The sequence below is a fragment of the Haplochromis burtoni genome, unplaced genomic scaffold (genome assembly GCF_018398535.1).
Source record: "Haplochromis burtoni strain Fernald_Lab_line unplaced genomic scaffold, NCSU_Asbu1 Contig_320, whole genome shotgun sequence".
NCBI lineage: Eukaryota > Metazoa > Chordata > Actinopteri > Cichliformes > Cichlidae > Haplochromis > Haplochromis burtoni.
In genome coordinates this window covers 268919-292987 of record NW_024582681.1, presented here as the reverse complement: position 1 = coordinate 292987, position 24069 = coordinate 268919, and the positions used below count along the sequence as shown (strand labels likewise).

Here is a 24069-nt window from a genome sequence, read left to right as displayed (position 1 = left end):
CACACACACACACACACACACACACACACACACACACACACACACACACGTTTCTGATGATGCATCCTTTTTTTCCAGTTTCACTTGCTCTAAAACTCCATCTCTCCGTCTGTTGAAAAATGGCATTGACAACAAAACGGCATCAGCTGATGTGTGTGTGAGGGCAACGCGTCAAGGTGTGTTTAGGAAGACATGCTGTGGTTTTACTATCTGCTCCTGTAATAAAATAAACTACAGCTCTGTCCCCACTTCTCTATTCCAGCCAATCAGAAGCCAAGTTGCAGTAGTGAACTAATAACAAAACACAGCGCACTACCTGCTGTTCAGAGGTGAGAGAATGTGCTGATGTCATGTGATGCTGACATGCGATGATGTATTTTGATCACGTGTCTGAACTTGCAGAGGGTCAGAGGGCAGGGCGAAGCCTGATCATGCTAAGCCCAGTACACCATGGGAAAACAACACAAACATGTACGTTTAAAACAACTTTCTGCAAGGTGTAATCTGATTACTGATACATGTAATTAAATTAATGCAGAATGTAATCTGATTGCCACTGTAATCTCCGATTTCCTTGAAACAGTGGTCTGTTCAACCCAAAGTTTTGTCCAAACACCAACAAAGACGAACAAGTCCCAGGAAGACCACAAAGGTAAGGCAGGAAGGGAGAAAGGAAATGAAGGAAGGATGAAATGGAGGCTTAAATGAAAAAAGGAAGAAAGTAAGGAAGGGATAGGCAAAGAAAGGTATAAAAAAATGGGAGGTTGGAAAGAAGGGAGGGAGGACAATGGGGAGGAAGTAAGAAAAACGGGAAAGAAGGAGTCAGGAAGGGAGGAAGGAATAGTAAAGAGGGAACTAAAATGACACATTTTCCTGTTGGTGTTTGAGGCGGAGCAGAAGTCTTGATGGAGATCGACCAATCAGAGAGCAGAGGAGGAGGTAAGGAAACTGTCATTTCTTTAATGCCTTCATTTGTTTCTAATGAAAGCTGTGTCCAAATTCAGAGGCTGCAACCGAGACCTTCAGATTTGCGTCACCGCTGTCTCGGTGGAGTTTAATAAAGTCAGCTGTCTGCTCCTTGCTCCTTGCTATGTAAAATATAACAGGGCATTGGAGTAAATTTTATATCATCTCACACTTCTGTTTAATCAGTTTTCTGTTTGATGTTTATTCAGCTATGTGAAAACTATAACTTTAATCTCAGCCAAACTGATTTATTCATAAACAGATAAAACACTGGAAAAAGCCAAACATTTTTAAGTTATCTGAGTGACTTATATATCATGTTTAACCTGAGTAGCAAAGACCACAGGGGGTTGAAAATGATTTGCCGGGAGTTCGCTGTTCTCGCCAGCTCTAGTGAGCCTTGACCACCTGGTTAGCTATCGAGCTGGTGGGTAACAGATGGCTCCAAAAATGTCGGAGCACTTTTGCAAATATGTGATATATGTGTGTTGATAAATTAAGCAGATATTTGAAGTTTACACAGCTACATTCTTGCCTGAAATGTATCATAAAAGTTTATTTTGTGACCCAGAAAGAGTAATCAAAATAATATTACAACTAAGTAGCTGCCGCCATTGTTGGAAACTGGAATTAGCTGTGCCACGCTATGAATTCTGGGATATGGCAGGCCACAAAGGATACACCTGACTCCTTCAAATCTGAGGAAAAGGAGGACACATTTGTCAGCCGCATTTGGAGGAGTCTTTGAATTGGGATAGCCTACGTCACGATGTATGTGACGTAATCGGCCTTCAAATGCGGCTTCAGGAGGATGCACCCTCTGAATTTTATTCAAAAGTTTTTTCATGTTTGTCCTCTGTGTGTCATGATGGTCTGCCCACCCTCAGGTTGACCGTTCAAGATATTTAATTGGCTCTCTGCCCAGCAGGTCTCATTCCCGTGGCAACACGAGCAGCGGCAGCGAATCAGAAAAGATGTCAAGTAATAGTGAGCGGTGCCGAAGAAGACCCCCAAAATGGTAAAAAAAAAAAAGTTAGCTTAGCGTCTTTGTGTGGCTAACACTGATGCTAACTGAGCTAACTGTATCCATAATTTCCCATTTGTACTTAGCAGTCGCCACAGTGACCACGGTCCTGACACAACTTCCTGCCACCATCACCGCCGCCACACCCAATCGTAAGTAAAACACAATGGTAACAATGCTAACATGTGCTAAAGGCTATTGCTAACACCTGTTGTGTTTGTAGCCACAGTCCTGACAACCAAATATGGAAACACATCCAGTAAGTTACACATTACAGAGTACTCTGATTAATTGCAGTAGTCCAATTACTTCCAGTACTCAGAATACTGTGTGTCCTTACCATGTCTCCAGGAAGGAGTTGGTGGAGCCTCCCAGTTTGATTGACAGACAAATGGAGGACATACCTTATAAGGAAGTAAGGTAAGTGAGGGAATAGGGCTTTGGCGTTGACGTCACGCGGCAGTGCATTGTGGGATCGCAGCGCCATGTCAGAAGGCAAAAAAAATCAAGAAAACACACTGTGTTGGAAGCGGGACTGCCAGAACCATGCTTAAAATTAGCGCAAAAGACAAAGGGCTGTATCGTGACCGATTGCACCCAGAAGCCAAGAGATGGTACTTGGAAAAAATAGCATGCATCGGTAATGTGGACTCGTATGAAATAAGGCAGTGGAATGGAAATCCAGACAGCCTACCGCTGTTGTCCTATCCCGATATCTTCGCGTACCTTGTCTGTGGAGTCAGCGCATAGGGGAAATCATTTTCATAATTATAAATCCCTGGAGGCGCACATCTGATTCACAAACGGTTGGGTACAAGATTTGGCCGTTTTTAAGCCTCCACGTTGGCAGTACATTGACCATATGACCAAGATACAGCCAGAGGTTGCACATAACATTGACTTCTCCTCAGCAGCTGCCCCAAAAATTGCTCTAGATGAACGATTCACGATTGATGCCAGCTGTGCGTTGCCATGTAAATAGTTTGCATTTCATGTGTATGTACTTGCTAAGTACATGTGAACAGATCTTGAAAAAAACAAAACATACTTTTTTCTGCTTTATTGAAACCACTTTACAGAAAGTACAATTATTTACAATGAACTGTACATGCAACACAGCAGTTTTATGAATATTCAACAAGAGCAAGTTTCATTTGGCCCTGGTTTGACCAAGGGGCACATATTCACCAAAACACAGCACACCTTAACAATCTTATCAAGCAGTGATGTGTCTTCACCCTCACATGATGTGAGTAATCGGATTGGCATTGTAGTGTGTAGCATTTTGAACTTGTTACGCAAACTACCTATTACTCACTCAACATGAATTCTCAGGTGGGTAATTGCTCTCGTTTGGGGATGGCAGAGAACTCGTCCGCTCGTCTGACCGCTGCAATCTGACCGCTGCAATCCAAGCCTGACGTCTTCGTTTAGTATTATCGGATACATGAGATCCCTCCCGTTGCCTCCAGGAGGGGAAACAATGAAAAGAGAGCCCATTTTCCAGCTTCTTGCCTTCCCTATCATGTGATCTACCGTTGCAACCGACAACACAGTACCTACGGACCACAGCTGACGCTTCCGTGTGCTTTGTCTGGCCTACTGTCATGGCGGGAGGGGGCGTGGCCGTGACATCACGCTCCAAAGCCCAAGGAACTCCAAAGGCAAGGAACTGAGGGAGGGAGGAAGGAAGGAACTAAGGAATATATTGGTGTCTTTCAGGGTGTTGGGAGAGCCAGTCAGAATGCGTCGTTCTCGTTGGACTCGACGGCATCAGCGGTGGGTGTCAGCCTCAGACCTCCGGTGGGTGTGGCTCACTGTGTTCACGCTTCATACTGGAAACATTAAATAATCCTAATTTGAATGTAAAGGTCTAAATTGAAAACATTGGTCAACCTTCAATTTCAGGAACAGGCCAAATCACAGTAGGTGAAATTCAGATCCAACCTCAGGTTAGTTCCACAGATGGTCTCAGGTGCTGTCGCCAAAACAAATCAGAGAAACAAGAAACCCGAAATCGCTTTATGATCACTACAGAACAAAGAATCACTCAGAGGAATACAGAAAAATACAGACCGGCCCTCCACTGACAGTCACGACTCCTCTGACCGGCCAAAAGACAGTCAGAAAATCTGGTTTACTGTGGAGTGTAATCTGATTACTGTGGGGTGTAATCTGAAGTAAATTTAGATGACATGGTTTTGGACAGTATGAGAACTGTGACTGATAACTTATCATATATAATAACTGTATTTTTTACAAGGAATGAAAGAGAAATGTAATAATCAGCTCACTATTAATGACATCACTGGGGCTGCCACTGTTTGCAGTTTATGACACTAATTATTACAAGAGAAAGCAACCGGAGGAAGAACTAAGACATGTAAGGCCAGAGGAAACCACGAGTTCTTTTAAAAATGACCTGTTCATCCACATCTGAGAAAATGTTCATATTGATGGTGCATATGACATTTTTAAGAATATTCATGACCTTATAAGATGAAAACTGTCCAACAGTACAATACAGCAGAAACCAAGAACTGATCATTTCCAAATGCATGTAAAAAAGAAAAACACGCTGTATGAGGAATTCTTAAATTCAATTCAATTTTATTTACACAGCGCCAAATCACAACAACAGTCACCTCAAGCCGCTTTGTATTGTAAGGTAGACCCACAATAATACATACAGAGAAAAATCCAACAATCAAATGCCCCCTTATGAGCAAGCACTTTGACAACAGTGGGAAGGAATAACTCACTTTTAACAAGAAGAAACCTCCGACAGAACCAGGCTCAGGGAGGGGCGGCCAGCTGCCACGACCAGTTGGGTTGAGGGGAGGATGATGGGATAAGACATGCTGTGGAAGAGAGCCAGAGATTAATAATTCATTACACAACGAACATGAGAAGCAGAACATAAATGTAAAATTACAAAAATAAGTTTATGTTAAACGGCTATGGTGAAAGAAGTGTTCTTTAAACTATAAGAAACACAGTATGGTGCACTGCCTGCTTCTGAATAAACTAACCCACAAACAAAGTTTATGAAGTCACTTAAATATTGATGTAAGACCTTTTGGGATGGATCTGACTGAAAGCTGCTCCGGCACTTTCTCCGTGACAAACTTACAGCTGATCCTGATGTGTGGCTGTCTGGTGATGCCAACTGAGAAGTCGCCCTTTGCGTTAGAGAAGCTGAAAAATACAGGAGCCTGAAATGTTGCCATGACAACTGTATTAATTTTATTTATACTGGAAATCAGGAAGGATCTCCTCACAGAACTGATCACATCAGAAACAATAAAGCTTTAATCAAACTGAAGCCGTGTACACAGACACGCCAATGTCATTACTGTTGTTGATGACATCGGCACTCTCTTTATTAATAATGGTGATATCAGTATCACTATAACAATGCTACAATAACATGCGTGTAAATTAATATGTAATGAGGTTTTACATTTGAACTTTTTTGCTTCATTTGTGTTTTAGTTGTACAGAATTGCTTCCTCCTCTTCCTGTTACCACGGCAGCTGACACTTCCTGTCGGTTTCCCACGAGCAAGCACAGTTAAGACATGGGCCGGGCTGTTGTGAAGTCTCGTTTTGAAGCCTTGAAATGAACATTTCTGCCAAAAAGACAGATGTGATCCAGTGTTTATAGAGGTCAGACAGCTGCTTCCACAGACCTCTACAGGAGCTGTCATCCCTTGTGGGCTTCGGACAGAACTTCATGCTTAGCTTCACCCAGGAGCTGCCTCTATGTTTGTCATCATCACCTCTGTTACCAGTACTAGGGACGGAGCTTTATCAGATGGTGCTGGTGTGTCGATTCATAGCCACTGTCCAGAGGTTCTGACTTCCTGTGAAGTTCAGGTCACTTGCTGGTTAAATGTCAAGGAATAGGGTAGAAATTATTTACTAAGGCAGGTATCTGGAGGCGATTACAGGTGAGGAGCAGTTTGGGGAGTGAAGGAAATCTAACTCTGGCGTTTCACAAACGCCTTTAATAAGCTTTCTGACTGAAGGCTGGAAGAACTGACCCTGTTTTTGTCCGCCTTCATGGAAAAAGTCTAATGGAAGCACAGAAGAGTCTTCACAGAAGAGTGAACACACCTGTCTTACCTGCTTGTATGTGATCAGTTTTTGAGCCTCTCTTTTATTTATGGTCATTTAATTTTTAGTGACTCTTGATGTGAATAAATGGCTGCCTCATCTTGCTCTCTCTGGCAGTGATGAAAAAGGACTTCTCTGTTTTATGATCTTTGAGCTCAAGGCTGTCACATGTAGCTGCTGTCAGTTGTTCTGTGTTTGTCGGTCATATTTTGGTCTCATTTTGTTCTCTTTTCTTTTTTTTGTGGTTTAAAAATCTGAACAATCAATAAAAATCTAACTTACATTAGTATTTAAAAATGTAAATATTGTTTATTAATGATGGAGCTACTGTGGAGAGAAATTGTGAGAACCTCCCTCCAGCCCAGCAGGGGGCGCTGATACACAGCATGCTGAGCACAGAAGAAGACGCCGACTCTCCTCACGTGACCGTCTGCAGTGTGACGTGAGATCAGCTGACTGCGGCCACAGAGGAGGTAGAAGCAGCACAAATCCTCCGTCGACCTTGCTCCGTGTGTCCGCGCAGAGTGACCCAGCATGGCGAGCCAGTCTCAGGGCATCCAGCAGCTGCTGCAGGCCGAGAAGAGGGCGGCCGAGAAGGTGGCCGAGGCCCGCAAGCGTGAGTACTAGTCCGGCCCTCTGGGCGCCGAGCCCGCAGCGGGGCCACTGTTACCTTTGACAGGGAGCAGAAACCGTGTAAGGCAGAACTCTGTCTGTAATTCGGTGAATTTACAGTTTCACTGGCTGCTCGCGTTCTTCTGACGTCAGACACGGACCGGACTCGGTACAGCATCATCGGATCGGTCCTCCGTCAGACTGCTGGCACCTCCCTGAGCACGTCAGGGAGGGGATTATACCTTTGCCCGATCCGACTCAGATCGGGGTAGAAGCAGGTCTGTATCCGCTGTGAGGAGAAAACTCGCGGCAATGTAACGGCTCCGTGACCGGGTCAGAACCGTAACACGGTCGGTAACTGCAGGGTGTTCACTTCCGGTCAGCCCATGATTCATGCGCGGGTGTCTGTTTCTGTGCAGTTTTTTTATCACATGATCAGTGTGGTTCCGGTCTCCTGATGGTGAAACACTGAGGTCATGTGACCTAGAGTCACAGTAGTGTTAATAACCCGCGCATCAATTCATCTGCAGACATTAAACTTCCACCGTCCTCCACCCGTTACCTGTAAACCTGCGGACTGATCTGAGTCCAGTCTTTAAATGGTTTCTCTCTCGTGTTGTGACGTGTGCAGGTAAGAATCGGCGACTGAAGCAGGCGAAGGAAGAAGCTCAGGCTGAGATCGAACAGTACCGCCTGCAGAGAGAGAAGGAGTTCAAGACCAAGGAGGCAGCTGTATGTACCCTAGTCCTTCTCCTCCTCCCCTTCCTCCTCCCTCCTCTTCCTCTCTGTTTACATGCTGAAGAATGATTTATTATTTTCCTTCTTTAATTTAGCGTGAATCACAGAAACAACTTTTTCTTTCTTTCTTCTTTATTCTTTGTTTCACGCTCAATTTTTGATATATATATATATATATATTCGTTTCCATTGATTGAATTCGAAAATAAAATCTGAACGTTTACTATATGTGATTGAATATCATTCCTGTACTGCCAGCACAGTTAAGACATGTGCCTGGGCTGTTGTGAAGTCTCGTTTTGAAGCCTTGAAATAAGCATTTCTGCCAAAAAGACAGATGTGATCCAGTGTTTATAGAGGTCAGACAGCTGCTTCCACAGACCTGTACAGGAGCTGTTTTCGAAAATGCCTTTAATAAGCTTTCTGACTGAAGGCTGGGAGAGCTGATTCTGCTCTTTTTTTCTACTCCTTTTTTTCCTTTTTAAATACGTTTTTTGTATTGTTTGTTATTAAATCTGCGTAAAGTCCAGTTCACCATTAACTTTTTATAATTATTTGAACATTAGTAGTAGTCATTATTAAATCTTTATCTATATAAATGTAAACCTGGTTTTTATACTTAAGTGCTCTGTGTATATAATAGTTATTTCAAAATAAAAGTTATATATAATGTTTGTCTGTTTCCGCCCAAACTCCCCCTCCCTCCAGGCTCTTGGTTCCCATGGTAATAGCGCCGTGGAGGTGGATCGTGACACGGCGGAGAAGATGAATCGTATCCAGGCCAGTTACCGTAGTAACCGAGAGGCCGTGCTAACCGAGCTGCTGCGGCGCATCTGCGACATCCAGCCAGAGTTTCATGCCAACTACCGTGTGGCTGGCTGAGGGGGCGAGTATGTTATCTAAGATGAGGGGGGGCGGGGCAAACAGAGGAGATCTGGACATTAGTTTTGTTAGCAGCATTAGCTTGGATAAAGCATGTGATTTCAGAAACTCTATAAAAGTGTTAAAACCTCAGAGAGCTTTTATTTTGAAGGTTAAAGTTAATTTCTTCCTGTTTTCCCATGCTGGGTGAAGGTGTGGTCTAAATGTCGGTGTTACTGTGGTGATGTTTACGAAATATTTATATCAAATTAAATTTGTTTTTCTTTAAGTGTTTCCTTGATCTTGCAAAATAAAAGCCTGTTCTTTCCACTTTGAACACCAGCCAATCAGGTGTAAATTTACCAGCAGTCGCCAACTGATGTGACAGCTGCTAATAGGCTGTTTCACCATAGCTCTGTTGTCTGATTGGCTGGAGAAAGTGGAAAGACTTTTATTATGAAACTACTGTCCAATTCCACATTGTTGTTTCCTGTTTGTGACCATGTAACTTGTTGTTGTTGTCTGTGACATGGTGATGATGAACATATTAAAAATGTTGATTGGCTGAGTCTGTGTGCTGCTGCTCTGTGATTGGCTGAAGGTGTTCCAGGCGCGTTCATAGGGTAACAGGTGCTTGCAGATAGGTGTGGGTTTATTCAATTTAATCGTAGTGATATCTATTCATTAAATCCTGAATCGATTTTTTTTTTTAAATATAAATGTATTTTGCCAGAAATGCCAGAATCTCAGATTAAAACTCCCAAAACTATTTCAATATCCGCCAAATGGTTAATTCTGCACAATAAATACAAAGCGTGGATCTTTTACCTGACGGCATGTACGCAGATACGTAAAGACACATAAAAATCACACTTTCTGCACAGCTCTTTCTCAGTGAGCTTCAAGAACAGTTTACCATCAAAAATCTTTATTTTCTGCATTATTGCTTGCTTATTATACACCAGTCTGTAGTTGTGTTTAGTGCTGTTGCCCGTTTGTGCTGTTCAACACCGAGTTTTAAAATTTTTTAAAAAATGATGCCAAATTACAAAATGCTTAGCTGTAACTTTGCTTCACTTCAGCAGCATCAGGTAATGTTCTGCTGATTCATGTTCTTTAATTTTTGATCTACTGCAGAATATTTTTAAGGTTATCTGCTATAAAAAGCCAGGCCGGGTAAATCTCCTTCATGCTTTTCTGTGTTTTATCCTCAGTTACTTTGACACAAAGGCATCACAAGTATCACCTTTGTTTTTAAACAAGAATATAAAAATATGGACATGTACTGATAAATGATCAGAATGATAATATTTCTGAGTCAAAATTGAATAGAATCAAATCGAATCGGGACCTTGTGAATCAGAATTGAATCAGTTATAGAAATCGGTGACAATACTCATCCCTACTTAGAGAGTCACCTGGGGTGTGTTCCCTTGTTCCTAATGTCTTCCGATTGAGCTCAAGGAAAATTGTGTAGAATACCCAAGGACGTAAGAAAAGATTAAAAACAAAACAGTGTGCTGAGGATTTGAACAACCTCACACTCCTTTCTGCTTAACGCCATGACACCGCATGTCCGCCATATTGAAACTACTACTATCACGGGTGATATGGTCAGATCACAGATAAGATCAGAGGTGAGCAGTGACGCTGGGTTTTTACATCACCCAACTTCTGAAACCTGCACTGTGATTGGTCGTTTCAGCAGTGACTTGAATGCACCCTGCATGTAGTCCAGCTTTATGATCCGGGATAAGGAGAACGATGGAAACTGTGGAAAACATGGAGATCGTGCCCCAATGAGAACAAGATTGTAAGCGAGAGTAAAGATCTCAGGATAAGAGTTCATCCAGTTTAACCTGCAGAAATTCAAACAGCTTTGTTCCTAACAGCAGCTCGGAGGTTCCTCCACTCTTGGTCACTAACATACGAGACGCCATCTTGGTTTTAGCTCTGTAACTCAGGGAAAATTGTTTTTGAGCGTTGATTGTTTCAAAAATCTCAGTATGTCTGTTTGATATATAAAGCTCTGTGTGGAGCGCCCAGCATCTTGGAAATCAGAAGGCTGTCATCGGTGCTACGACCAAAACCACATGACACAAACCAATTTTAAAATTATTGAACTTTGGTCAGAGATGTGAAAATGATTTTTAAGTACTTCTTTAATATAATCTTTTTCATGTATTGTTTTCACAACTTTGAATCTTTTATTATTAAAATTTAATATATATTTATATACATAAAAATGAATCTTTTATTATTAAAATTTAATATATATTTATATACATAAAAATTCCCCTTTTGCCAGCTGATCTTGCCAGCTACGAATGCCGACTACGGAATGGAGCAGCTGTCAGCCTCCTGTACATGGATGACATGAAGTTGTATGCCAACCCTGAACGAGACATCGATTCACTGATCCACACCACCAGAATGTACAGCAACGACATCGTTGTTCAGACTGGAGAAGTCTAATTGGATGATAATGAAGAGAGGGAAGGTAGTCAGAACTGAGGGGATCAAACAACCAGAAGGCAACATTGAAGTCATAGAGGACAGCTACAAGTACCTGGGCATCCCACACGCAAATGGGAACCATGAAGAGGCTGCTAGGAAAGCTGCAATCACCAAGTACCAGCAAAGGTTCAGGCAAGTCCTGAGGAGTCAGCTGAACGGTAAAAACAAAATCCAGGCTGTCAATACCTATGTCTGATACCTGAGATGATAGGCTGGCCAAAGGAGGAGATAGAAGCCACTGACATCAAGACAAGGAAGCTCCTGACCATCCATGGAGGGTTTCACTCCAAGTCCAGCACCCTGAGCCTGTATGCTAAGCGGAAGGAAGAAGGCCAGGGATTGGTGGGTGTCAACACCACAGTCCAGGATGAGACAACAAAGCTGGACTGAAAGACAGCACAGAGGCACTAATAATGGCAGCACAGGAACAAGCTCTGAGTACAAGATCCATAGAGGCTGGGGTCTATCACACTAGGCAAGACCCCAGGTGCAGGCTGTGTAAAGATGTCCCTGAGACAATCCAAGCTAAGATCCTGTGGGACTTCCAGATACAGACGAACAAAATGGTGGTGGCTAACCGACCAGACATAGTGGTGGTAGACAAGCAGAAGAAGACAGCTCTAGTGATAGATGTAGAGATACTGAATGGCAGCAACATCAGGAAGAAGGAACACAAGAAGCTAGGGAAGTACCAATGGCTCAGAGAAGAGCTTGAGAATTACCCCGTGGTAATCGGAGCACTAGGTGCAGTCACTCCCAAGCTAGGCGAGTGGCTCCAGCAGATCACAGGAACAACATCCGAGATCTCTGTCCAGAAGAGCGCAGTCCTAGGAACAGCTAAGAACTGCGCAGGACACCTCAAGCTCCCAGGCCTCTGGTAGAGGACCCGAGCTTGAAAGAAAGACTGCCGCAGGGGCGAGTGGGAAATTATAATATGTGTATATTATTATATATATAAAACTCTTATATATGCGCATAATATATGAATAAATACAAAATGTGTGTGTGCTCAAATTTTGTTTTGTCTTTTTTCTTTTTATTGTTTTATTGGTCCAGAAGCTCCAGTGGCACAATTGGTTAGTACACTGTACTTATATTTTTATTGTTCAAAAATGTTTAACAATTTCATTGTTGTATTTATTTTGAGTAATTTAAACAACATAAAAAAGAAGAAACAGTTACTCCTTTCCGTCAGTTAATCATAAACTCGTTCATTTGAAATGGTTTAAACTTTAGTGTACAGGGTCAAACTCTGCCCATTCATAACACGTCTCACACACACACGTGTACTGTAATCAAGTTCTTCCTGGGCTCCATAAGAAATCTTTGCACTGTGATAACACACCATAAAAAAGCACACACAGTAAATAACTGTGACACATGTGCGTGTGTGTGCATGTGAACATGTTTTTGTTCATATTTTTGCTGCATTCCTGAAGGAGTAGTTCATAATGGTAAGCCCCAGCAGCATTTGGTGTCTGCCTCCATCAGTCGTCATCACCCTCCTGTTTTCTCTCTCTGAAGCTTTTTTGTGGTGAATGAATTGATGACATTCTTACCTGCATATGACCTTTTAACCCTGACTGTAAACAAACATGATTCAACTGAAGCATCACCAGTGAACAGGTCCTTCAGCCTGATGGAAACCATCTGTGTGAGTGAGCTCCGGCCTGTGAGGTCATCCTGCACAGGGGTGAGCCCTCATTCATCATCCCAAGACAGTGTGACTTCAAGTGTACTCCTTTGTCAGGGACAGGAGCTCATCTCAGTGAACAGGTGCACATACCTGCAGCAGGGTCAGTTTCCTGCTCCAGCTGTGAGAGCAGAACTTCACATCTGCCTGCTGACGGCCACAAACAGTCACAGCACCTGTTTGTCCTCTGATGCGCTTCAGTCGTTTTTATTGTTTTTGATGGTTTTATATATTTTTTTGTTTTAAAAGATTTTCTGTTGTTTTTGTTGTTTATGGCGTTTTTTTCATAATTTTATTGTTTCTGTTCTTGTTTATTATTTTATTTTTTTATTGTTGTTCTTGATGGTTTTATAGGGCTTTGGAGCGTGATGTCACGGGGGTGGGCGTGGAAAGGATTTTGGCCCGATCCGCCATTTTGGGGGTCTAAGTAAGGAGCGAAAGCATAGCCATGGTTCGTACTTGCTGTGTGGTCGGCTGCAATGTTCGATCTTACGACCGGCACGGGAATAAGTTTGGATTGTCTTTTTATGCTTTCCCAACCTGGAAGCAACATGAAGGAGCTCATGTATCGGATATTACCAAACGAAGGCGTCTAGCCTGGATAGCAGCCGTGAGACGAGCTGATATCAAGTTCTGTTACGTCTCCAGATATCAGCTGGTGTGCTCACGACATTTTCATTCCGGTAAGTTCTAAATATGTTCACATCACACTTTATAGCTGAATAATATTATCGTTGGTGGTCTCGGAAGTTATAGAAATTGCGATCAAACATAGAATGGAGTGACTTGATTGGTTGATGTAAAGACAATAAATGAAATGAGACAGGAAGGACACAAATTGGCGTTAATAATTTACCCGATTATCAATGTGTTAATTTGCATGTACTTTACAATTATGGGCATATAATATGATAACGATATTTTAGCAGTTCAATGATAAATGTGTAACATTAATTATGGTGGGGGTGGAAAATGGCTATTTCACTCCATGCACTCCAGCTGACTTACTTTGATGACGTACTCAGAGTTTGGCGGCTTGAAAATAGGATGTGCGCCTCCAGTGCCATTTGTAAAGTGGATGTGCTCCTCCAGTGACTTGTAATTACGAAACTGGTTCGCTGTGTAAGCGCTTACTCCACAAACAAGATACGTGACGATATCGGGGTAGGACAGTGGCGGTAAGTCGTCTGGGCGTTTACTCCACTGCCGTATTTCAAATGGGTCCAGATTTGCGATGCACTCTATTTTTTTCAAGTACCGCTGCTTCGCCTCTGGACGCAATCGGACTCTGACAAGTGACGTGACTTGATGGCATCACTTTTTGCCCTGCTGTTTGTCACCTGACTCGTCATTACAAAAAGTCTACGACGTGGCTTCCGAGGCTCTGCCCCCTCATCAGGAGTTGCCCTCTGATTGGTGATTCGTTTTTTCCCTTCAACCTCCTCTAAGCTTCGTAAAAACGTCTTGACGTCACTGCCGGAAGTGGCAGCGTAGTGGCGCAGAGGCAGACAGTGAGAACTTGAGCTGAGCGACTTTTTTTTCCTCCTCCTTCTTCTTTCTGTGGTTCTTCTTTGGGTTTTTTCCCCAGAACCCCCAGTTTGTTGCTTCGGAGCCGACGAAGGAAGAGAGCAGGAGGAACTTCCGGATCTTTTCCAGGTGAGCTGACCTGAGTTTGATTCGCAGGAACTCTGCCAGTGACCTCTGCTGCAACGCGCTAGCACATGACTGGCGGTTGTACGAGACTCCCTGCAAAAAAACTTCAGTTTAAGAAAGGTGAGCTTTAACGGTAAACGGGCAGGTCCGAGATCGGAACCAGCAACCGGGTCGGAAACGGGAGGTTTCCGTGATTACTCCGGCTCTGTGCAGCCCTCCCCTCAGAGTTCAGGTCCTTGTGAACCCCCCCGCTATGTGACGTGAATACCCCTCAGATCCGCTGTCGTGGCCGCCCGCTTTGCTTCCAGAATTCCACAGATTTCAAAGGGAGTTTGGTGACGAACTGTGATTGGCGGAGGCAACACGCAGCGGCACAGCAGGTGCAGTCTGCCACGTGCACGCGCGTGTACATGGACACGGCGGCTGTAAGTGGCCAGGTGTCCTCAGGGATCCCACTCACCTGAGTGTCTGTGTGTGTTTTCGAACCCTGCAGTCAGCTGAGACTGGATGTCACCTGGATGGGTGACGCTACGTCCAGATGAACAGAATCAACCTTTTGGAATTGTGTGTGTCTTCTGCACGCGACAAAAACACTTGGATCATAATCCGACAGAGAAGAAGAAACAAACCTGACGTCCTCAAACCACGGCGTGACCTCAGATAACATCACTGTGAAAACACCGAGACGGTGTTTTCACAGTGATGAACACGCACGCGCGCACACACAAACTCGTTTTCATATGTTCGTGAGTACATCTCATTGACATAATGCTTTCCCTAACCATCTAAATGAATGCTTAATCTTAACCCTCAGCCTAAACCTAACCATAACCCAATTGTAACCCTGACACTAAAACCACATTTTGAGCTTCACAGGCATTTTGTCCAATTTTCTGTCCTCACAAAGATGTCAAAACATGTACACACACACGACTGTAGAACCGGTTGCTCAGAGTTATGCTGGGAACATACTAGAGGTGGAAATCACCATACATCCCACGATACGATATTATCACAATATTTAACGCACGATACGATATTATTGCGATTTTTAAAAAATTATTTTGCAATATTCAGATTCTGTACATAAAGGTAAACTTTATCAATATTCATTTTATCTAATATCAAAGTCTCACACTCAGTCTTTCTCTCATTTCAGTCAGTTTTATTGTTGACAAACTGAACGGTTTGTATTACAGTCTAGTCCAACTTAACTGAATGCAACCATCTGGTACAATTATAGCTATTCTGAACTATGCAATTTATGAAAACTATGCAGCCCCTTCAGCAACTGAAGAATTTGAAAGTAAATTAAAACAAAATATAATTTTACATTAAATAAAAAAGTTTTAAACTTAATTAAAATAAAACATGTCTTAAATTAAAATAAGTAAACTGTCATGTTTATTGCTGCCAAAAAAGTTAAACACATTTGGACAGTGAAGGAATGTCAGGATTCTTGCTCAGAAAAAGGATCAACATGCTCTGTCGAGCACAAAAACCTTTTTTGTAACAAAATATCGATTTCTGCTGTCCCTGTATCGATACATTATTAGCAAACAAAATATCACGATACTACACAGTATCGATTTTTTTCCCCCACCCCTAGAACATACACACACTCTCTCTTTGTTTCTGACTGTCGAACCAGTTTCTCAGATTTATGTTGGAAATACACACACACACACACTGACACACACACAACACACACACACACACGACACACACACACACACACACACACACACAACACACAACAACAACACTACATCACACATCCCCACACACACACACACACTACACACACACACACACACACACACACACACACACACACACACACACACACACTCTCAAACACGCAGTTTCAAGAGGTCAGGGAAGTTCTGTAGCCTGTCAGACTCCATGCTGGCAGCTTTGATCTTAAACCAGAGAAGCTTTGGTGTGAAGAAGTCCAACATCACATTTGATCTCAGTGAATGTGAGAAAAGGAGTGCATGTTCAACAGGATGTATCATTTTTAAATATAATAATACAATGATGCTGATAAAGATAATGACATGAAATCTTCCAGGATAAATTAATAAATGTGTAAAATTCAGAGGAAGTTCTGGTTCTGGTAGCTTATTACACAGATCCTCCTGTAATTACATAACTGAAGAGTTTCCTTTACTATTGTTTTCTTGTGGCTCTGACAGAAGGACTTTTCTGTCATTCAGTTGTTTTTCTGTTATGTATTTGCTGTGGTGTTGCGTGAATGAGAGTGGGAGGAGCTCTTTACCAGAAGAAAAGCTGTAAAGCTTCGAAAATACAGTTAAAAGTCCAAAATCCCTGAACTCCACGCAGACATTGTTCAGATAAACCAGTGCCATCCAGTGAGCCAGACTGCAGTCTTTGCCAGTCTGATTCTGGCCCCCGGGCCTTATGTTTGACACCTGTGTTCTACAGGAATCAAAGCAGAAGACACACACAGGGATAACCTCTGATCTCTGCCCTAAGTATTGCAGCAGCTCCTGCTCGCCTGTCAGTAGATTGCAGAATTGATGCAGTCCTGATGTCTGATCACTGCTGACTGTGCGCACACTGTGAGTCAGCCATCAGGTGTGGGTCAGCGGTGTTGGTTATGATGATTGATTTCTTCTGATCAGGTGTTTTGGAGGTTGTTGTCGTTTTACCTGCCAGCTGATTCTAACCTCATGTGTCTGATTCTTGCTGTGTGACCTTTGACCTCCATAAAGTCACGCCTTTTTGGCATGAACCCGCCATGCTCGGGTTCTTTTTCTGTAGGACCTCCTGAACTATGTGAACTGAAATTAAAGTGCTATGTGACTGCTGGGGTCAAAGCTGAGGAGGGTGTGAATGATTGACTGGAGGTCTGCTGCAGCAGCGAGGGCTGGCTTCACTGAGCTCAGTTCAGCTGGTGGATGAGTGCTAGAAGCGATGAGTCACTTTGCTCATCTGCAGGAACAGGACGTGATGTCAGCAGCATCAGGACCAGCAGAGACCACCTAATCAGAGCAGAGCTTTCACAGTGTGGGTAACACTGATGTCCAATCACCTTGCTCCAAACTTCTGTCAGAGCCTTAGAGGAGGTAAAGTCAGCTCAGAGCTTATCCTGCTGAGCTGCAGTCACACTTGTCATTGATTATTGATTCACATTCGATTCAAGATGCCCCTTGAATCACATTCATTAAGTTTGGTTGAATTCTTTAATGTATAATAATACAATCAGAGATGTTCAATCCTGTAAGGCCCCACCCTGAACCCTCAGACAGGTGATCCACCTCTCACCTGGATCCAGGTTCATCAAGGTTCCTGCTGTGTGTGCGTGTGTGTGTGTGTGAGAGAGAAAGAGAGGGACAGAATGAAGCAGTCAGAGTTCAGCCTGCTCAAAGCTGATTGGCTGTCTGATGGTGGAGCCAGCCTATGACTGGCTGGAGGTTGTCGTGTAATCAGCTTTTATCTGCTGTTAAAGTCTCTGTGTCTCTCTCGCTGTTTCAGTTTCTTCAGAGCTCGATCACCCGTCACTTTGTCCTGCAGGTAAGAATTTCTAAATAAATTGAGATCAGCCAATCAGAGCACAGGATTCACAGTGAAAACAGCAGGTAAAGATGAAGAATTGAGTTAGTTTTATTTTGAAATGTGTGAAAGGCGTAACATCCTGTGTGGTTGCACCTGCACTGATGGTCACACAGGGGAATGCAGAGCAGTCGACCTGCTGGTGTTTGAAGTGAGACACCTGACCTTTCCTGTCGCCACGCTGAAGCATGAAGTCTTTCTCCCCTTGCGGCAGATGGCCACTCCTCGCTGAGCCTGGTGCTGCCCAAGATTTCTTCCTGTAAAAAAAGGAGGGTTTTTTTCCCGCTGTTGCCAAGTGCTTGCTGATTGGTGGGTGCTATTGTAGGTCTCTACCTTACAGTATGAAGCACCTTGCTGTGATTTGGCGCTAAATGAATTAACTTAATACTGAATTGATGTCACAGGAAGTGCCCATTTTGTTCAGAGTGAAAACTGACGTTCAGACCGCTGCTGTGCATTATTGATCAGTTTGAGTCATGAAAAGTTGTGATTGATGCGGTGCTGCAGGCCTTTCAGTCAGAGGTAACAGAGAATGGCATGATTGGCCGACGGATGGTCTGCTGTTGGAAAAGCTGAGAAGCTCCACCTCCTCTGCAAACGTCTCAGATGAAAAGGGCGTTTCCTCGTCCCATCCTGTTTCTTTTTTGTGTGAACTTGAAACGCTGCGCGGTGTCCTCCGTGCCCTCACCGTGCTTCTGTGGACGTTTATTCTGGACGGATATCACAGGTGATGACATCATCAGGAAGCAGGAGTTTCGCTGTGTCCAAACACACGTTTCATGTCTGATCTGACTTCCTCAACTTTGGAGTATGTCAGTGGGACTTTGCATCTGTGAACCAAGAAAATGTGCCCCACTTCCTGTTTGTGCAGAGAACGCCACGGGAATCATGCAAGGCATCCAGACGAGTTCAAGCGGGAAGAACAACAACAGAAGAGGAAGTGAGAATTCTGGGTTCCCATAGAAACGTGACAGAGATTGGGTTTGATTTGTTCATACGTGCTCTACGTTCAGCTGTTACATGTGCGCAGGTGCACGCTTCTTCACTCATCAGATAAACTTTATTGACACCAAACTGCAGCTGATCAGTGATAAAGGTCACATAAGATAAACTTTATTGACACCAAACTGCAGCTGATCAGTGATAAAGGTCACATAAGATAAACTTTATTGATCCCAGAGCTGAAATTCCTCCACTACAGCTGAAAATAAAAGATCATTTAAAAATAAATAAAATATAAAACAACAACAAAACAAACGGAGTGGAAAAAACTAAAATGAACCAAAACTAATGTCAGAGAGAGGGCGAGAGACAGAGGCATTGAATAGAGAGAGAGAGAGGAGGCGGCCTGCCCAAACATGACTTGGGGTTTAATGGTTGCTGACGGCGATTACCAACCTTCCCCTTAATGTTAAAGATGCTGTAATCTAATTGGCTGATGGCAGACGCCAGCTCAGAGTGTTCCGACTGGCCGGTTTTGCTTTCCTTAGCCTCGGGGCCTCACGGCCAATCGGATTACAGTGAGGGCGCCTGTTCTGTGACATCAGGCTGTTGCTGCAGTTACAGCTGTTGGCGAACTGATGTGCTGTGGTGATGTCACCAGTGGTCAGTTGGTGTCTGTGCATGGACGAGCGAGGATCGCTGAGGAAGAACAGGTAGGAGAGCAGCTGCTTTAGCTTTATTTTAACCGCACAGGTGAGCTCAGGTGTTGCCGTGCATGGATGCTAACGATGACGCTCAGCTGGAGAGGAGGAGTTGGCATTGAGGAAGATCATCAGCTCGCTCTGAGGCTGGTGAGGGTGGCTTAAACCTGATGCCCCACTGGCGGCAGCTGCAGTGCTGACATGCCACAAAGCAGTCTCGGCGCAGCGGGTCGTTTCCATAGATACACATCGCTCATTTCTTATGCAGAGGTTTGCAAAGGCGACGGTAAAACAGGCTGCAACAGATCTACAGAAGGCAGGTCGGTCTACAGATGCAGCGGCCTCGTCATGAGAGCGTGCGTAACTGCCACACCTGAGAGGATTTCAAAGACGACATACGCACCTTGACTGCATCACAGCAATAAACCATAATTTGTTTAATTCCAAACAAAGACTTTCAAATATTCCCTCAAATACGCTCCAATAAGGCAGCAGGGCAGGATTCTGGGGGTGGGGCTACTGGTGAATGACAGATGGCTGTAGGAGGAGCAAGCAGCACCCTCACTTAGTGCCTAAAAGCTAAAACGGGGATGGGTGATATCACATTGACATCTATCTTTTATATACAGTTTGTGGTAACCACGAGCATGTGACTCAGTCACATGACCAGTGTTTATTCAGCTTTACAGTTACCACTTCTTTCCGATAATTCCATAATCAGAAGCCAATAAGGTCAGTGATCAATATCCTGATCAGACACGATTCAGACCAGAAGAGCTGTTTCTATACCGTTGACCATAATATTTTATCATACCATGCTGTAGAAGTTACAGGTACCGCTCTGCAGTGGTTTCAATCATACCTACGAAACAAAGGCGACTGATGTCGTGATTTGGTCTGCTCACACAGAGTTCAGATACTTTAATTTCGAAATGTTCACTAAATGTTCCTGCTTCCAAAGCATTGTGGGAGCTATAGTCCAAAGAGCGTGGTGGTGGTGTTCGTGATGATGATGATGATGATGGTTCTTGTCTCGTCTCACAGCAGCCATGAATCACCACATGAATCACCACATGAATCACAGCACCATGTCCCCGCCCACCAGCTCAGAGCACGACCACGGCTCTGGAGGAGGAGGAGGGGAAGGGAACCATGGAGGTCACATGATGGTAAGAAGTGGGGCTAATCACTGCTAATAACAGGTCATAGATGATGTAGTGAAAGGTCTCTGTGTGATGTCATGCTGTTGTTAACTAGATGATGACATTTTACTTCGGCTACAATAACGTGGAGCTGCTGTTCACCGGTCTGCTCATCAACTCACCTGGAGGTGAGTGATGTCACAGGCACAATTGTGGCTAAGATCCTTTATTTCCTCTGAGATTTAATGCCGTTTGCAAATAACAATTTTAAATGTTTTAATAAACTTGAAGACTTTTTAAATTCTTTTTGTGTGCTTATTTTGTTCTTATTTTATAATTTATAATGATTTTAATATTGTTATATTTACATTTGTAGTTATATCTGTATAGCTTTAGGGTTATGTATAAAAATGCGTTTTGTACTAAATTGAATACGTTTAGTTTTTCAGATTTTTCATTTTATGTAGATTATGATTAAATTTAGACTTTTAGAAATTTTGCTTGCAGTATGAATTTTGAATGTGTTTTTTATAACTGGATCTGTTAACTGTTTGTTAACTCCACCTCCTCTTCCTTTGACGTAATCAGAGATGGTGGGGGCATGTATTGGTGTCTTCCTATTGGCCGCCCTGTACGAGGGGTTGAAGATTGGTCGTGAGGTTCTTCTGCGTCGCAGTCAGGTCAACGTCCGTTACAACTCCATGCCACTCCCCGGGGCTGATGGGACAGTGCTGATGGAGACGCACAAGACGGTTGGGTACGTTGCTAACAGTAACCGTTAAACAGGAGAAGAAGAAGGAGTAGGAGGTGTCGGTCTCTCAGAATTCCTAGTCATTTACCTCATGGTAAACACTAATTTTTACTGATTGGCAGCCAACATTTGGAGGGGGCGGTGCCTCCTGTCATGAGTAACTCCCGCTTCGTGGAATTATTTCCCAGGTAAATGGGTTTGGGTTCTGGTTTTGGTTCAGGTTCTTGTCCTAGGTGGGTCTGTCTGTCTGCTTTGATCAGGCTGTTCAGACTTCTATGCAGCTTCTAATTGCAGGTTCTCATACAGGATGTCCTACACCTGCTAATGGTTTAGTTGACTCAAATGCTAATGTTAATCTAATCATATGCGGGTGGATGTTAAAGGGTTAACAGTGGTGGAGGACTTCCTGCCTGCATGTGGTGTCTTGCTCTGTGACACTGGGAAGCTGATGATGCTAACTGTAATAATTCTAGTTCTGATTCTGGACAGGCTAAAGCTAGTGGTGGGCTAAGTCTTACAAATAAATACATGTTTTGTCTTTGTGAAACTGAACATTAAACACCGTATGTCACCATAAGACTTTGGTCGCTGTCATTTGTGCATGATGTTAACTTTAAAACATGTTAACTTTAATACTGCCGATGCTAACTGCTAACACTAATCCATGGTAATGTACACAATTTTAGCTTAGGATACTTTTAGCAATCCAAAGATGTTTCAGTCATCAGGTTCCATGCTAACTCTAAGCTTATTATAATGTGTTAAGTGCTATAAGCAAAAGCAATACTAATGCTAACAGGGCTACAAGTATTGAAGGGTAATATTATTTAGCATGCTAATGCTAAGTCTTATCTCTTGACCTCTCAGGCAGCGCATGCTGAGCCCCGCCCACTTCCTACAGACCCTGCTGCACATCATCCAGGTGGTCGTCAGCTACTTCCTGATGCTCGTCTTCATGACCTACAACGGTTACCTCTGTATTGCTGTGGCAGCTGGTGCTGGCATGGGCTACTTCCTGTTTAGTTGGAGAAAGGCGGTGGTTGTTGACATCACAGAACACTGCCATTAGCATTCATGCTATTTAGCACTATGAATGCTCGCTAACACTCAGTATTAGCATGCTGCCCTGTGTGCTAATAGAACTAAACACCAAGTTAGCTAATTATCACGACACACTAAATTACAGCATTACCTGGTAAAAATGGTAACGTCACATCATACTGTAGTTGGCAACAAACGACAAGCTAGTTGTCTTCTGATTGGCCAATTCACTTTTTTTTCCCGTTTTGTTAGCTTAGCATCGTTAGCAGCTCATTAGCTGGGCCACCAATCAGAAGGCAGGATGTAATCAGTTCTTTGACTACTAGGAATTGATTGATTAGGAGCTGTTTTGATTGGTTGTATGTACAGAGCAAATCAAAAGCTTTTTTTTTTTTTTTTTTTTGGTTAAATTTTACTTCCTGTTTACGTTTTAAGATATTTAGAAAATTATTATTGTTATTATTATTATTATTATCTGAATCAGCCAGTCAGAGCTCGATGTTGATCAAATGAAATTTTAACTTTTGTTTTTGTCAGAAGCAGTCACTTGACTTTGTTTTAAATTGAAGCATCATGATCTGTTTGGCCAGTTGAGTCACCGTTGGCCTTAACGCCGCTGCCACCTGCTGCCTTACTGCTGCCTTACTGCTGACTGAAGGTGGGGGCGGAGCCTCGACTCGTTTCACTTCACTTTAAGTCGACATCTTAGCACTTGCCACATGTGCTGATGATGACATAAGAACGTCTCTACTGTTGTGATTACTTTATTTTTGATGGTTCACACTGAGGAGGGTGGAGTTTACATTCTGGACCAATGGGATCGCAGGAACAGGTCAGTTGCTGGATTTAAAGTCCAACTCCAGCAAAAAGTATGTGGACATAATTTTGGTCACAGGCTTTTTAGCATGTGCACTTACTTCTGGTGCACTGCCTGAGGCTGTGTGGGACCAGCTGGTGTGATCTCGTCTTGTGTTTTATGACGTGAACCCTGTGAAGGAAAATGTTTTATGTGATCGTGTTTTAAATGCTGGAATCAGTAAAAAACTGAATAAAGTTTAAGTAGAAACTTGTCTTTGTTGTCTTTGTGGAGCAGCATGTTGCCCTCCAGGAGGTTCACACAAGAGTTTCTGGCTTTTTGTTTTTGTTTTTTCCTCTTTTGTGGCGGTCACATAATGTGTGTGTGTGTGTGTGTGTGTGTGTGTGTGTGTGTGTGTGTGTGTTGGTGTGTGTGTGTGTGTTGGGTGATATGTAAAAATAAATAAAAAATTTCCAACTGGCAATCATCAGACCAATAACCGGCAATAGGTGATATATTTTTCTTGCATAAAAGTTTTGATGGGAGGAGCAGTGAAATCATGACTGATTTGCGTGTTTAGAACACAGAAGTCCAAACATGGACAAACAAATTGCCAAATTGCACACTGGAGGAGAAGGCACAGACAGAAATGGACTGTTATCTCAGTGAGGAGGTCGTAGATGGAGAAGATGATCTGCTGATTTCCACTGGTGAAAAGGGCATGAAAAACGTTTCCCATTGATGTCACACATGCCATGGAAATATAGCAGAGTGAAGCTGACCCCCATCCACTTGAAACGTAAAGGCAAATAGGCGGAGCGGTTGGTGTTGCATTTGTGCAGGTAAAATGAGCATTTGTGCTGCTACGGTTTCTGAGATATAATGATTTTAATTCTTACAGCCTACGCTGTATAACACCAGTGTCTGTGGCAGTG

At 43.2% G+C, this 24069-nt stretch overlaps 3 protein-coding genes across 9 annotated transcripts in view; all 3 read left to right on the top strand.

Annotated features, from left to right (window-relative positions):
• The window catches only part of epb41l4a (erythrocyte membrane protein band 4.1 like 4A), an 11201-nt gene extending 4476 nt beyond the window's left edge, over positions 1 to 6725 (top strand). For 2 of the 4 annotated variants that reach the window (XM_042228365.1, XM_042228362.1), the window contains 11 exons: positions 79 to 176; positions 263 to 329; positions 403 to 471; positions 584 to 652; positions 889 to 939; positions 1895 to 1984; positions 2077 to 2142; positions 2214 to 2249; positions 2342 to 2410; positions 3713 to 3793; positions 5486 to 6725. In XM_042228365.1, the coding sequence (XP_042084299.1) occupies positions 79 to 176; positions 263 to 329; positions 403 to 471; positions 584 to 652; positions 889 to 939; positions 1895 to 1984; positions 2077 to 2142; positions 2214 to 2249; positions 2342 to 2410; positions 3713 to 3793; positions 5486 to 5567 (778 nt within the window). In that variant the 3' untranslated portion in view covers positions 5568 to 6725. The remainder of the gene's footprint in view (positions 1 to 78; positions 177 to 262; positions 330 to 402; positions 472 to 583; positions 653 to 888; positions 940 to 1894; positions 1985 to 2076; positions 2143 to 2213; positions 2250 to 2341; positions 2411 to 3712; positions 3794 to 5485) is intronic. The other 2 variants (XM_042228363.1, XM_042228364.1) reach the window with 2 other exon arrangements.
• Positions 6503 to 8887, top strand: atp6v1g1 (ATPase H+ transporting V1 subunit G1). Its single transcript, XM_005942537.3, has 3 exons — positions 6503 to 6724; positions 7352 to 7452; positions 8167 to 8887. Exons 1-3 carry the CDS (start codon positions 6643 to 6645, stop codon positions 8338 to 8340), a joined length of 357 nt encoding a protein of 118 aa, XP_005942599.1. The 5' UTR covers positions 6503 to 6642; the 3' UTR covers positions 8341 to 8887.
• Positions 8888 to 13973: 5086 nt separating this feature from the next.
• Positions 13974 to 23404, top strand: slc31a1 (solute carrier family 31 member 1). 4 transcript variants are annotated; one of them, XM_042228385.1, is made up of 7 exons: positions 13974 to 14185; positions 17684 to 17722; positions 20449 to 20573; positions 20662 to 20734; positions 21135 to 21303; positions 21420 to 21485; positions 22165 to 23404. In XM_042228385.1, the coding sequence occupies exons 3-7, from the start codon at positions 20454 to 20456 to the stop codon at positions 22364 to 22366; spliced, it is 630 nt and encodes a 209-aa protein (XP_042084319.1). In that variant the 5' UTR covers positions 13974 to 14185; positions 17684 to 17722; positions 20449 to 20453; the 3' UTR covers positions 22367 to 23404. The 4 variants fall into 4 exon arrangements, with proteins under 4 accessions (XP_042084319.1, XP_005942601.1, XP_042084320.1 ...); XM_042228386.1 differs by having other exon boundaries at positions 13980 to 14185; positions 20452 to 20573; XM_005942539.3 differs by lacking the exon at positions 21420 to 21485.
• The last annotated feature ends 665 nt before the right edge of the window (positions 23405 to 24069 follow it).